The following is a 15,657-nucleotide window of genomic DNA, read 5'->3' as shown; positions in this document are numbered from 1 at the left end:
TAATATAAACTCGTCTCTATTCACACTTCTACTGACTTTCTGACTCTGGTATAAAATTTTAGGAGACCTACAATAGCAGTATTCCGAGAGGCCTTTTTTTCCATTCGTGGTCCCTCAAAGTTTTTTCCTAAATCTTAATCTATTCCTGGTTTTTTTCAGTCAGTTGTCTGCATTTCTTGGCTACACTTATATTTTTCTTTCTTTTTTTTTTTGCTTCCTTCCCCGTGTGTAGGCCCGGTGGGTGGTAGATCTTTTTCCCATGCTTCTTACTACCGTCTTGAGGATCTTTTTCCCTAGAAAATGAATCCCTGGTGCTGAGAACCTCTCTTTTCCACCACCTGTGTTACATGCCAGCCCTTTTCACTGGCAGTTTCATCACATTCATTTGTTTTGCCTGAGGCCTAGGGTTTCTGTTTTCATTCCAGTGTTACTGTATTTATAATAGATGGCAATATCAAGTAGCGTGCTGACCTCTTTTTTTTTTAATATGTATTATACTGAGTATTTAGTAAATCAAATACTGGCTAAATTACACAGATTCACTTCAGTAAATAGTACCATAAATTGCTGTGATGTAAGGGCAAAATCAAGGTTTTGTCCCTTATGTAAAGTGCTGCTGCAATAATGTAAAAAAAGTAAAATGCTGTGTAAAAAATGGTGTAATAAGACTGAAAGAGACATTATTCTGAATACTTGTCACCTAGTCTCATTATTTACTTGACCTAGCTTCAATTAATTAATTAAAAGTATCTTCAGGAAAGAACTTCCAAGAGATAAGGTGCAATTTTTCCTTGAAACTTTCAATTAAAATGAAACTTTCAGTCTCTGCTAACAGTGTTAGCTTTGTGTTGTCTGTGTTGTATATTTGCAAAGTGACACTAGAGGTGTTTAAATTGTTTTGCAACCTACAGAACTAATGTACACTGATGAATAAGTCCATCTGTTTTAATTCACAGGTTTGGAACACCTTTCTAAGAAGTTGTGTTGCAAAAGCAGCAACAGTGATAAACTTGGGAATCCATGTACACCAATTGCTTTACCCTGAAAATCTTGTTGATTTGCCTGGAGGAGGGAGTTTGAACTCTAAACTCAAACTCCAGTCCTATCTTCTTTCCGCCTGAAAAATTGCATATAAATGTTTCTTGTTGCTGAGAATATTCTTTCCACCAGAGTGATTTATGTAGCACTTGTTTAAGCTAACTTTTCTTTTAAAACCTTACTTTGCTGGAACTTGAGTCAAATGGTGCTACATAGGAAGTGCAGCCATAATGCATGACTTGGATGTCAGTGCAAGTCAGATTTGATAGAAGTCACTATTCCCCCTTAAAGGGAAAGAATGACAGGAAAAAAGCACATGAAGGGGTAACACAGTAAGGTGAAGTCGTAGAAGTCAGACAAACTATTCAGTACTAGTACCTCCAATGCTTCGTTGAAATAATGGTGAATGATGTCTGCTAGTTAAAAGGGACTTTTAACTAAAAGTATTTTTCTAGGATATTTGACAATGACTGTCACTCAATGATCTCCTCAGCCTCTCTTCCCCATTTCCCACCTTTCCTCAAGAATTTTGTTTTTTTCAGGCTTGAGACTTAAAACCATAAATTAGTGCTGCTGATGAATAATTGTTGTTTATCCTAAGCTGATCTATAACTTGCTTGTTGTCCAACAGGACAAAGTCGTTATTGGAGTTGCTTATGACTGTGTGGACAAGATGGTTTATTGGACAGACATCAGTGGCCCTTCGATCAGCAGGGCCAGTCTGCATGGTGGGGAGTCAACAACCATAATCAAAACAGGTAACAGCACAAAATTCTTTCTCTTGCTACTCCCTAGGATTGGTATTAGACTTGAATTTAGTAATATGTACTTCCTAGGTGTTGCCTGAGCTGACTAAGAGTTGTGTTTATATATTAACATGGAATACCATCAGAGGGTGTCTTTGATTTTTGTTCTGGCAAGCAAGGTAGGTGCTGGACAGCTGAGAATTTGTTATATGTTACTGCCTGTTCCGAGCTTCCCTTCCCCCTCCCCAAGACAAGCCAGGACTTGCCTCTGCCATATGCTCTGAACACCTTTGTTCCAAGCGCAGGCAAAACCAAATGTAACTCAAACTCTTTAGCAGTGTCTGATTGGCCGGTTACCCCAGGTCCGCCCCCCAGTCCGCCCCTTTACCCTTCTCCAAATAAAAGAAGGACCCGAGAGGGGACCTGCCCTCTTTGGCTTTGCAATCCTCCTGTGAACGTCTGTAAGTCTGTCTCTGTTTGAAAGCTTCTAATTGCAGGAATTAGGCAAACCGAAGGCTATATTTCTCCCTCTTTGCTTCTGCTGGTGGTATCAGCTTTGCAGCTACCATTTGCCACTTTCAGAGCTACTGAAATGCCAGATTGCCCGTGCTACCTCTCTAGGCTGCCCGAGGCTTTCTAAGGCATTGAACTACAAGCCTAGCCGGTAAAAAGCTGTGAGTATTCCACAGTTATATGCAGTATTTTTTTCTCCTAATCTCTGCCTGTCAGCTGCCTGCTTTACTGAGAAAGGACTGGTGAGCATGGAGGTTGGAGAGAACTCCTGCTCTCTCTTCCTTGGCTTGGGGATCAAACAGCTGAGAAGTTGTTAGAAACCATTTCAGCTGTGACTTTTCCATGACTTCCACTCAAGTTGTAACATGGAAAGTAAAGCCACCTTGTTTGGTTTTTACCCTTTGTAGTTGTTCAAGGATTTGAGAATTAGACTAGAGTGTATTGTGGAGTTAGTGCTTATACCATTTATATCTTGTTCTTACACTCTTTCCTTCAAGACTGCTGATCACTGCAGTCCATGTTCATTTTCATTAGAAGGGTTAAGTGCAAGCCCATGCATCTTGGATATTAAAACCTTTTATTGAGTGGAAAGGGCTAAGGGGAAGACAAGTTTAGAGAACAAAGTGAATGGTTGGGGGAGGTGTCATTAAAAAAAAACAACAGCAAAAATAGCTGGAGGCACAAGTTGCTTGTGCCCTCAGGATCCTAGAACACCGTTGAAGTCAAGATACTGGAAGAGATCACCTTTGCCTTGAATCCTTTGCATCCATTGTTAAAAAACTTATTAAATTACTTTAGAAAAATGATCAACCAGTTATAAAACTCTACAATAACTTTGGTTTAGTTTTCTTTGGGTGTGTAGAGAATCACTGCCTGGATTTTGTGGTTAGGAATAGTCAGTTTGTGGATATTCCATTCAGGCTCTTAGGGACAGCAGATAGATGGGGGTGACTTAGATCCTACCATTGTCCTAGGAAGGAAAAAGGGACAGCTTAAGGCCATCCCTAACCATTCCAGCAATTATGGAGCTTCATATTTCTGTACCACTTGATGGCTGAGGTATTTTTTAAGGCTTCTTTTTTCATCCCAAAATATTTAATGTGAAAGGGACTCTCACCTGTAGTGCAAGCACGTGCCTGTGCAACTTAGAAACTCTGCAGGGAAAAGATTTTTGCTTTGCACTATTAGTGAATTTTTTCAGAATCTGCACTTTTAAAAATGGGGGAAATTACTATTGCTAAAAACTTTATATGGATATAAATCTGTCTAATGAGAGTGTGTAGGCATTAAAATTCTTGCGACGTATCAAATGTTGGAAAATTTTTTGTGAAGGCTTTCAGCTAACTTTGATTATTTAAGATAATTCAAGATGCTTCAATGCCACATGGAAACCTTATGGGTTTTATCTGCTATGAAAAACATTGTATATATGAAGATATCTCATGAATTCTGTTCTGTTGTTTGCATAGGATGTGTATGCTTTTCCTGAAGAGACTGGGAGAGATGTTGCACTTCATTTTTTGTAGGTTAATGAGCATTTCAATAAGGATTCAGACCAAAATAATATTGAATATTCAGCATTCAAATGGATATCTGCTAGGCATGCCAAAATTGAAACTTTAAAATTTCATGAAATAGGAAAATATCTCCCCATCAGAAGACTCATGTTTTGTTTTGATCTTTGCCTTCTTCCTCCTGTGAGCTCCAGCTGCTTTCTTCAGTTCATGTGTATTTTTGTGGAATGTACTGCATTTTTGGTTGAGTTTTTTTAAAGCTCTTGTGATCCAAGTTGTGCTGCATTGCAGAAACGCTGTTTAGTTATGGAGTCCCATCCAGTTCTCCTTTATCCCTGCAGCTGTATAGGCTGTGGAGGCTTTCTTGGCTCTGCAGCTGTGGCAGCAGGTTAGGAAGGAGAGCTTTCCTCTGTTGTACTTGCTTAAAGTCCTATCAGCTGTGCATGGCTGTACAAATCTGCCCTCAGGGACAGAGCCTGTGACTGTATCGGGCCTGATGACAATACAGCAGAAACATATTTGTGCCTCTGGAAAGATGGGTGATTAATGAAGCCTTTAAACATTCCCTTACCCCTCCCTCCATGTGGAACAGTGTTTTCTGGCTCATTATCAACCACACAGAAGGGACATTTGCTTTAGACTTCTATAAATCTCCTAACATAGCGGACATAAGGTAATTGAAACAAGGAAACTGGTCAGGGAGCAGGGGCTCCTGGGAATCAGTGTCAGCCAATCTTTTGCCTGCTACTGTCTTCTGTTTCCTAAAAGAGTCTGGGAGCTCCTCCATTACCATTTAGTCAGTAATCTTCTGATGCCAGAGACTGGGGACTGTTGCCACCACCATCTCAAAATGAGGCCACCCTCAGCAGACTCTGCCATCAGCAAGAGTAGAAACACTTGAAGATCTCAAGTATATGTGAGGTGGTTTCTTGCAGACAACAGGTTTAGCTCTACAGAGGCACTTAGAGAAATAAAGCTGGTAATGTGAAGTCAGTATAACTGAGTCAAAGTGGGCCCAAGAGCCCTCAGGAGGAGTAAAGAAATGCCTGATTAACATTTACTTTCTTGGCCACCGCCCCTCTCCTCTGGGCATGAGCTGTGAGTCAGAAACAATGAGATACATCTTGTTTGTTCCTTTCCACCTCTTCAGCAATTAATATAAATCTAAAATGTCATGTGTGGAGATTAACTGGTAAATGTAATCCACTTGAGTGGAAGAGCAGAGGATGCTTACACTATTGTGCAACTCTTATTCACAGCAACATCACAGTAGCAAATTCTAGAGAGTCCTACCCGATGTTCTGGGCCAAATGCCTTTTCTCCAGAAAGGTTGCTTGTGTCACATACTGTTTGTTTAATGGCTGTCAGTGAATAAACTTAAGAATTAAAAGAAGGCTGACAGGCCACATTCCATCAGTGTGTGGATCAGCATTTGAAAGGTGCTTTTTTTCAACAGCTGGCTGGTATAAAGGGTCACTTCACCTCTTTCATGGAGTGACCATGTACAATTCTTTCCTTTTCTTTTGGAGCTGAAATTGAACAGAATTTGATTTTTTTTTTTTTTTTTTTTTTTTACTTGTCTTTGGCTTCCTTACATTCCATGGCCTGCCTGCTCTTTTTCAATGGAACCTTGAAAAAAACAGAGCAGATTCTCATAGTGGCTGAATTAGACTTTATAAATTTTTTCTGCATCCTGCATCCAAGTTAGAAATTACTAATGCTGAAACACTAAGGTCATTATCTGCTATTTCCTGTTGCTTTTGGAACAACTAACTGTCCAAGAAAAACTGTGAGCATACAGTACTAAAATGTGTTCCAAGAAGAATTGCTCTGCAAAAACAAAGAACTAGATCTAGATTGTCATCAGTTAATGTCATTGTCTCTAGTGTTTAGAGTTTGATTTCGTTTAATTGCTGCATCAGGTAAACTTAGCATAAATTCAGTTTTCAGAGGGGTGCCATGTATGCCAGTACTAAAGAGGGAGAAATATTAAGGGTTATAAAATCCATTTTATGGCCTTCTAAGGAGGGTAGAATAAGATTCTGACACTATCTGCTGTTCATTTCTCTGTTATCAGCTCTTTCTATGTCTGCCCCTTCGAGTAGAGTTTCTGTGTGTGGCAAGTTTGTTCCGTATGGAACTTTTCATTCTATGTCTTTGTGAGAGTTTTGTGTATTTAAACTTTGAGGTAAAATGCATGTTCCTCTTCCAAGTGGTATAAAGTAGCTTTTGTTGAACCTCAGCCAGAATAGTGAAGAAAACTTATCTTAGTTAAAGGTTACCCTTATGAGGTTGATACAGTGTATTGGGAATAAATATAGTGCCTAGGAGTGTTTTTCTCTGTTCTCCTGCAGACTTGGGAAGCCCTGAAGGGATAGCTGTAGATCACCTAGGTCGCAACATCTTCTGGACTGACTCGCAGCTGGATAGAATAGAAGTGGCCAGGCTGGATGGGCGCCAGCGTCGCATCCTTTTTGACACTGGTTTGGTGAACCCCAGAGCAATTGTCGTGGATCCTGTGAGAGGGTATGGATTTGTTGGCAAGAGATATGTGCAAAGCTCGATTTTATTTATTTGATTATTTAACAGACTGAGGAGAGACCTGTGCTCCATGCAGAACCCCTCTGAGGGACTTGCATCTTACAGTAAATCGTGTGCATGTTAAGGAGTAAACAACAAAGGTGCCATTGAGGGGCCATGCAAATTCTCAGGCACAGAATGTACATCCAAGGAAAAAAAAACCCACCACTAAAAAATGGCTATTAATAGTAAAACATCAGAGAGTTAATGGCTCTCTCTGGGGATCTCCCCTGAGGATAAACTACTCTGATTCCATTGTGTGTTGCTTATTTGGTACACCAAACAGAAAAATATTGTTTTGAATGGATCTCAAATGTATGCCAAATGCTCTTGCTTTAGCTTGAGCAGACATGATGGGAGGGGAGATGCAGAACTCAAAATGTAGATGTACATTTTGAATGGCTCTCAGAACTGTTGCAATATAGGTCTTTTTGGCTGGCATCCTGATCATAAGCTAAACAATGCAGAGAAAGCATTTCTTCTCATGTCTGTGCTAGCTCCTATTGTTTTAAATGGAAGTATATTTGTTACATTTTTACTACACTTTTTTGACTTCTGTATTGAAGTGTAATATGGCCCTTCTTATTTATTTAAATGACTTAGTGGCTGTGTGTTACTTTTGTGTTCTTAGCATTTTCTTAATTACAACAATCTTTTGAGATTAGTCCCTGTCTTAACTCTTGCCTTTTTCTTCTTCCTAAGAAATTTGTACTGGACCGACTGGAACAGAGAAGCTCCTAAAATTGAAACTTCATACATGGATGGCACAAACAGAAGAATTCTTGTTAAAGATGATCTTGGGTTACCAAATGGACTGACATTTGATCCTTATTCCTCAATGCTGTGCTGGGTAGATGCAGGTAAAGAGGGGCTAAAATGTTTCTTCATAACAGTAGTAGTGTAAGCATGTCCAGTCCTGAAATTATGCACAACCATAGCTTTTGGCTTCGATGATTTATTCATTGCTATTCACATGTGACTGTGTGCAAGCTGAAGGATTTCAGTTCTGATCACAAAACTTTCTAGGAATGCAACAGATCTATGTCTGCATGTCTTGTATGTGGCTATTTTTAGGTAGTGCTTAGGGCTTTGTAGAAGTTGTTCAGTTAAGACTAGGGGAAAACCACAGATTTATCTAACCTGCCTTACAGAATGCTATCCTGGCACTATCGTTCTAAGGCCTGAGGCAAAATCTGGCTTATATTTGACTGAAGCAAGTCTTGAAAAAGCAATGCACCCAAAAGATAAAGAGATGAAAGTTCTGCCACAAGCCCATTGTTAGTTTTGTGACAGTGTCTTACCAGTGGGTGGAGGGGAAGTGTACTTTTAATTCTCACGTAACTTTTATCTTTTTTGGCATCTTGCTGTCTTTCACCCTATAGACTCGCAGAGATGTCTTCCTGTGGAGATGCTTTTACACTTCAAGTCACCTTTCAAGTTTTGGATAAACTAAAATGGTCAAGCTCCCTTTTTCACTGTAAAACAATTTCTCCAGCTTTCAAATGTATCTCCTTCTGCTATCCCTAGTTACTTTAACTCTCTTCCTTTCTTGTTCTCACATTTGCATCTTCTTTTTTGTCTAATTCTGAAACCCATTACTTAGGAGAAACCTACAGGTGTTTACATTTGTTAGCAGTCTTCCCAGCCTGCAGTAGTTTTGCCAGACCTTTTTGCACCCTATCTGCATTTATGAGTTGGATGTTCTTCCTGCAGCATCACCTTCATGGCCCAACCTAGCAAACATTTTGGGAACATGCTCACCAAGCAAACTTTGAAAAAATCCCCTCCAGGGGAGGTGGAACTAGTTAAAGGCTGCAGTGTCCCTCCAGAATGGAGGAGGCCTTCTGTCAGCTTCCGCAGCAACCTGGGGATGCTGGTATCTGTAGCAGGAATCTCAGCTTGTGAGCACTGGCCATGGTTGCATGGGACATCTGTGTTTCTTTAACTTCAGTGGTGTGCTGAGTAGCACTAGCACCGGAGTACTTATCCATTCAATTTTTGGCACATGCATACATGTGACATGGAGGAAGGCTTTGATTAAACAGCACACTGAAAGATTTCCAGGACTTTCTACCCTGTTCATGCTTGTATACTTGTGCTTGTCTTTCCTCCCTGATGAGAGCTCTCTTGTTCTGATTCAAAGGCTTAATTGTTTCACTACATCCAGGTACCAAGAGGCTGGAATGCATGAACACTAATCAGCTTGGTCGACGAAAGATTGTTGAAGGGATTCAGTATCCTTTTGGTGTTACAAGTTATGGGAAGAATTTATACTATACAGACTGGAGAAGGTACATTATCTGCTAAAGAAATTGTGGAGTACTTCACTCTTTTTTTTTTCCCCTGGTAGAAACCAAAGTATATACTGCATTTCTCATGCCTGACCTCTCACACATTCCTGTTTTGTTGCTTTCCTGGCAATAGCTGATGCAGGGTGGAGTGGATATGTAGAGTTGACCTATTGGTGCTGCCAGTTAACTGAGTTTTCATTTTTTAGCACAGTGATTTGTCCTTGAAGAAAATGCTTTTAGCACTGAACATTTTTGGGGAAGGAGTGGGCAGTAACTTGTTTCTCTTACAGCTGCTGTATTGTAGAGAGCAGACATTCATCATTCTTGGCTCTCTGTGTCCTATATTATATGAATGCTCAATCAAAAATGAGGGAAAAAAAAGTGTTCACTATCTTGATGAGACTTTCTTTACTGCAAATTCTCTAAAACCTTGCCATACGAACAAGACTTTGAGGTTTACTTTAGCTTCAGGGAAAAAACCCAGTCCCTGCATTTTAAAATACGTATTGTTCCTTGATGTAAGTGGTTGTGTGGGCTCTGTCAGCAAACTCTTACCCAAATGCCTCTAGCAATTGCAGCAGGAGTAGCTATTACTGTGTGTGAGGATTTCCAAGTTAGAAACTAGCAAGTGGGAAGTGGTATTCTAGAACAGGGTTGGGGAACAGTGTGCTACAGGCCTATCACTTGACTGCACTTTTATACTTTGGAAGGAAGGATTGCTTATGACTAGCTGTATTCCTTCTGGAGATCAGGCTCCACCTGAAACACATCATTGTCCATAATTGTTATGCTTAATAGCTGCAGTGTCAGCTATACCACATTACTTGTTAGAGGGGCAGAATGTGAAAAATGTGCCAAAACTACTAACACATGCATCCCTCCTGTACAGGGACATTGTCCTGCGCTGGAAGTATCTTCAAAATTATTAAGGTGTCTCCCTGATAAATTTCTTAGCTTCCTAGAGTGAAGGTCGTAACATACTAGGTTTGCCCAGGAAAGGTGGTGTCTTGGAGGATTTTACTTCTGGTATCTCTTCCTAATTGTAAAAAAGAAGCAACTTCAGATTTTCTCTGCTTTTGGTTTTGTTTGGTTTTTTGACTGGTTGGTTGGTTTTTTTGTTGGGTTTTTTTGAAGTTTTTTGTTGTGCTGTTTCGTTTTCTCCAGTACTTTCACCTTCATCTCACTTCTGTATATTTTCTTCTGCATATGGCAGGGATGCTGTTGTAGCAGTGGATCGCACAATTTCGTTAGAAAATGATAACTTCCAGCCTCACAAGCGCTCACGACTCTATGGAATCACCACAGCCTTTGCTCAGTGCCCAGGAGGTAATCCAGATGATTCTCAAGTTTTTACAACTGTGTAACACCTTACTGTCCAAATGAACTTTGTAGCACCTCCCATTTATAAGCTGCCAGCTGGTTTAGATAGTGAAGAACTGGTTAGTGCTTAGATTTCTGTTTAGTAAGAAATTAAAAGCTGCCTAAATTCTTTTTCATGAAAGCAGTTGTAGTTGCCACATGAAACCAGAATTGGAGGGGGAGAAGGGACCGTTTCTGTCCTTTGTGAAAGGACACGTGTATGATTAGGACGAGCATCTGACCTGTCAAAAATGCTAATATATCGTCTTCTAAATGGAATGCTGTATTTATGGCTAGGGCCTTATTCACTTATTAAGTTTAAACTACAGAAATACTACGGTCTTCCAGATGTCCTTAATGAGATCCAGTGTTTTTCAAAATGGAATGTTCAGAAAACAGCAGGTGGTAGAGTGGCTGGACTGAGCTGGCCATTCTGCTCTGCTGAATGTTAAGTTTTTCAGATACGTTATTGAAAAGAGGAGAGAGAAAGCTGATACCCTTGAAATACAATTCAGTTTTTTGAAGCAGTATCATTGTGCAGTTGTGTTGTTCTTAGCAAATCACAGGAGAAGCATTTTCTGTTTTTTATTACAACATGGCTGGAATTATAGGAGTTGTGCTATTTTTACTTTAGGACTAAAAAACCTCCTTAGGATAGTTTCTCTTCAAATTACTTAATATATGTAATAAAAACCAATTTAGTGGAAGTTTTGTCTCAGAGTTTGAAAATACATACAAATGTCATAATTAAGAAATCAGTTATGTTGTTATTACTAGTTGATTCACATATCCATTTTGGTAGGCAGTGTAAAATTAAACAACATTGTGTGCTCTGAGTAGATGCTTATACCTATAATATTCAGAACCTTGGTGTCATTTCTTTCTTGTCATATGTCTATTTCAAGTGGTTTTCTGGGTGGATGCCTTTCCTCTCTGAACCCCTGCTTTTGGCACTGACTTCTCTTTCATTTTACTCTTTAATGTTAACATTTCTCCAACCACCTGATTTATTTTTTTTTGTTTTCATGGATCATTCCTCTGTTTTTGTATGGTTGGTATCTGAGGATGATGTTCTGTAGCATTTTGGACTTTGTCCCCACATGTTGCACTTCTCTATTTACTCACTCACTGTCTCTTCATTCTAATATCTGTGACCATGTGGCCAGTTTACAAAGGGTATTTCAGGAACAGCCCAGTTGATTCATGTTGCCTCTTTCATTCTGTCCTGATATCTTAATCTTTCTTTGATGTGAATGTCAAGTTGACACAAGGGATATGGTGACTCTTATCTCCCCAAAGCATAGTTTTCTTTTACTCCTAATCTCATTATGGCTTGTTTCCCTAGTGTAGCCATAAATCTTAACATCTCTTGTATGTGTCTGTTTCAGATTTTATTGTGGGTTTGCATTTATTTTTCTCTAAGGTTTTGCATCTCTGTTTTTTTCCAGGACATAACTACTGTACAGTGAATAATGGTGGTTGTACTCACCTCTGCTTGGCTACCCCAGGAGGCCGTACTTGCCGCTGCCCTGACAACACGGTTGGAGTAGATTGTATAGAAAGAAACTGAACATTAAAATAAGCTTTAGAGCAGCAGACACCTTTTGGAAATGTGCTGTAAACAACTCACTCCTATCAATGCAATCAGGCCCTAAAGATAAGTGCTCCATGCTGCTGACAGCAAGCCACAATGCACATATGCAGACACACACACACACACACACACACACAGAGGCAGAGGCTGTTTTGTAGCAGTTAAGCAAGACAGGTTGGGTCCAGCTTCATGTTATTCCTTGTAATATTATCTCTTTGCTTTTAAAGGTAAATGTGGAGGCCTTAGTTGCATCTGCCCAGGCGAAGGAGGATGTGTCTCTTGGCAAAACTGTAGTAACAAACACAGAACAGAGTAAAGAGAGTGGAACTACTCAAATCCTGATACTGAGTTGTACCTTGGAGTATGCAGCTATCTGCAGTTCTGCAGTTATCTGCCGAAGTGGTGTGCTTAGCCCCCTGAAAAAATCAGGGGGTCCAAAGGATGAACAGATGAGGGGGAATACCCAATAATAACACATATTTAATGCCCAGCCACATCCTTCTCACTACCAGTCCTTTCACTTCAAAAACTTAATCTCAGCTTTTGACTTTTGTATTACAGAAGTACTTTATCCATGTGTTGTAAGGATTATCATTCTCACCCTGGCTCATGTGATCCTTTCCTACAGCACATAATTTGTTATAGATAATCAACACTACTTAGTGGATATATTTGAAGCTTTTGTTAGGTTTTAAGAGATTTTTTTCTCTTCTGTTTGAGGTGGATTCCTGAGTAGTTCCCTAAAATTCACTAAAAAAAATTTAGGTATTTTGAACAATTGCTGATAGTTCATCAAGGAATGGATGTTGATTCATTGGGAGACAAGTGGTTTTAAAGAGATAGACAGTCACATTTGTTTTCTGAGAGGTTTTAAAATAGTATTTCTACATTTGATTCTATAAGCCTCAAAGTGGTCACTGAACTCTCTCTTAGCAACCCTTCTTCTTTAGCAAAACATGCCATGCCTTTTTGTAGACCATAAGATACCATGGCAGTTAAAAATCTGATTTTCAGAAAGCTCACCTCTGGTTTGGTGCTTAAAAGAATAAAAGCTAGTGATGCCCCATTTATGTGCCAGTGTTCAGTAACAGCAAAAAGGTGTTCAGAAAATCAAAGCAAAGTTGATATTTTCATCATCACCAGTAAGTTTGGAGAGGGAAAATCTAAACGCATACTCATGTGTCAAATTAGCAGTACAAATCTGGGAGTGAAGTTTGATTTCCCCACTGTGTGTTGGGAAAGAAGCTTGCCTGCAAACCAACCTGTAGCAGAGAAAACAGGGCTTGTGAGGCTCCTGCCAAAGCACATTTCACTGTGTCATGATCAGAGCAGTAAGCTACATCCCCATTTCCTCACTCCGTTTTCAGACACAACAGTGACAGTTTAAAACAGAGCCAGTTCTGAGTCTTAACTGTGTGACATCCTCCTCTTTAATTGTATATTTATCATAAAATAACAAAACATATAAACATTTTAAAGATCTTTTTGTATAACTTTTTATAACTTTTAATTCATTCTATTCATACACTTAATCAGGTATGTCTTACTGTAAATATCAAAAATTTGTTGAAAGGAAGGTGCTTGATAACTCTTTCTCCAGAAGTATTCACATATCTGGTGAAATATTAAAGTTTACACTCTGTACAGATATCTACAGTACAGTCAATAAAAATGGTTGGTTTTTATTTTCTATAAAAAAGAATGTCATGCCTGCAGAAGGAAGTGAAATGTGGTGTCTCAAATATGTTTTCCTGTTGAGTTCTGGGTTTTAGCTAACTCTCATGTCTAGTGATGGTACTTCTCTTCAACGATGCAGAATCATAGGGGAAAAACTGCTGTTGGGCCTTTTGTATTCTGGAGACAGTAGGATCCTTCAAAACAAATACATGAGAGTGCTTGAAGAACACAGAGCTTTCTCTGTTTCGATGCAATCTTTTTGCTGGTTGTAAATTCTTGTTTAGCTTTGTCAAGTAAGCATAATTCAGTTATCCCATACTTCAGACTCCTACCTTAGTGAAAATGTAGGACAAGGACAAAATTTAAAGGGGGTAGAATTTATCCTTATGCTCAAAAATGCCGTGGTACTGGGTTTCTGGGTGACAGGGTGCTTTGCAAGGAGAGAACTACTGGGATCTAAAGGGTGGCATTTGGAGTTACAGCAGGAGATTGAGGGTGATCTGTGCTGGGGACTGCACATGGAACCGGACTGTATGCACAGATCTACAAAATGTTCCTCTTCATGCATTATGATGGTTATTAATTTACTAAACACTAGTCAGCTAATTGCATGCAAATCAATGAGCAATGACAAAGATGTCAAGGAAAATACACCTCAGCAGATCTTCTAGTGTTGATGTGTGAACTTCTGAGCAGTCTGTAGCAGAAAGAGAGGAACAATATTACTGTGGACTGAGTTTTTAGACTGAGTAACTCAGGTATCGTATCTGGGAGTAGGTAGCACTAAACGAGGGGAAGCTTCAGCAAATCCATGTCAGTGGTGTAGATGTGGCAGTTTGCACTTCAAAGTTTGCACAACTTCAGCATTCCAGTCCCTAAAAATGAGGAACTTTTAAAAAGCTCTAGCATCATGTTTTGTTTTTCTTCTAATGCTTGTTGCTGACTTCAACTGTTGTAGCTCAATGCCAATGTGCAGCAAGGGCAAAGCTGTTCCCTCAGGGAAGGGAGGCCAGCAGAAGCCATGGCTTTTCCAGCAATGGACCAAATGAGGCAGACAGTGCCATGAGGTAGCTGGGTTCAGCCCAGGAACCAGACCACCAAGCAAGTCTGTAGTGAAAAGAGTAGGTTTGAAGTCAAGCTGGGAAACTGAGTCAGGATCATAGATCATAATCAGGTTTGGACATAGTGACCAGGATCGGTGATTGCCAGCCAAGTGCACAGTGGTGAGGCAGGCCTACAGCCACATTGGGAAGTTGGCCAGGACCTGAATCAATGGGGTGCCTGGCTGTGGCACAGCTCAGGCAAGGACCAGGGTGAGAGCCCCAGCTTTAAATCAGCCTGTAACAGCAAAGAAAAAGGGTTGCCTTCACTGAGAACCCGCAACAGACCTGTTTGAGGATAAGCCTCTGCTGAAGTGCCTTCAAGTTTTCTTCATGCCTTCTGTTAACTGGCTGGCCTTGAACAGCCAGCTAAGCTGCTAGTGCTTCGGTGGTCTCTTGGTGCTGGCACTCCAGAGTTCTTTACTCCTATATATGTTTGCTTTGTCATTGAATCTTGCTAGATCTTTGGCCTTTTAAAATGATCAGAGGTGTTGAGTTCCTTATTTTAATCACAGTCAGACCGGGAATCTCAACCTTTGATGAGATTTTAGCATTAGCCATTTGAGGATATTCTTCCTGTGTCTATCATGTTTTTCCAGTTCAAAGTTCACAAGTATTTTAAATGCTGAAAATGTGAATTTTCAGTTTCCTTCTTCCAATCCAAGAGAGTTAATGGTATCTTTCTTTAAGATAGGGTTTTCTGCTGCTGACCTGGGTCTAATTCACCTACTCTGTCCTTTTTCTGACTGTTGCTTGTTTGACTGTTCTAGCCTTGCTTCAGGAGCAAGTAAATTTCAGATATACTTTTACATTATGTTTAAGGTTAAAGAGATAATGAAAATTATTATGTGTTTTATTTAATTATTACTATTAATTTTTTATTATTATAATAGGCTGGGACTGGTGGTCATATCAGTCTCTGGTGGAAGAAAAGATTCTATGTAATTGCAGTGCATGGTTTTCTTGCTACAAAAATCTGTAGATTCCCAGGTTTTCCAGGAAAGAAGAACAATTGCGTTAGTGTTTAAACAAAAGACAAAGTACTTCTTTGAGCTATTCTAGAGGTAAGTTTAAACTTTTCTTAAATGCTTCCATTCAGATCTTCCAGCACACACAAAAATACTTAATGGTAAGATTACTAATGATATTTACCAATGTTGTTGTAAGTAGCAAAAAAGTGAAACTACTGAAAGTAGTAGAGGCTTCTTCATGACTTAATGGGATGGTTTGGCTACCTTTCCACCT

The 15,657-nt window shown here is 39.6% G+C and overlaps 1 protein-coding gene across 1 annotated transcript in view; it reads left to right on the top strand.

Annotated features, from left to right (window-relative positions):
- Positions 1-13,357, top strand: part of NID1 (nidogen 1) — a 44,113-nt gene extending 30,756 nt beyond the window's left edge. Inside the window, 6 exon segments of the mRNA XM_039568583.1 lie at positions 1,670-1,796; positions 6,166-6,337; positions 7,094-7,251; positions 8,559-8,682; positions 9,896-10,008; positions 11,490-13,357. Coding sequence (XP_039424517.1) covers positions 1,670-1,796; positions 6,166-6,337; positions 7,094-7,251; positions 8,559-8,682; positions 9,896-10,008; positions 11,490-11,611 — 816 coding nt within the window. The 3' untranslated portion in view covers positions 11,612-13,357.
- The last annotated feature ends 2,300 nt before the right edge of the window (positions 13,358-15,657 follow it).

The sequence above is a fragment of the Corvus cornix genome, chromosome 3, assembly GCF_000738735.6.
Source record: "Corvus cornix cornix isolate S_Up_H32 chromosome 3, ASM73873v5, whole genome shotgun sequence".
Taxonomy (NCBI): Eukaryota; Metazoa; Chordata; class Aves; order Passeriformes; family Corvidae; genus Corvus; species Corvus cornix.
The sequence above is the reverse complement of the archived record's forward strand: the minus strand, read 5'-3'. Positions and strand labels throughout refer to the sequence as shown.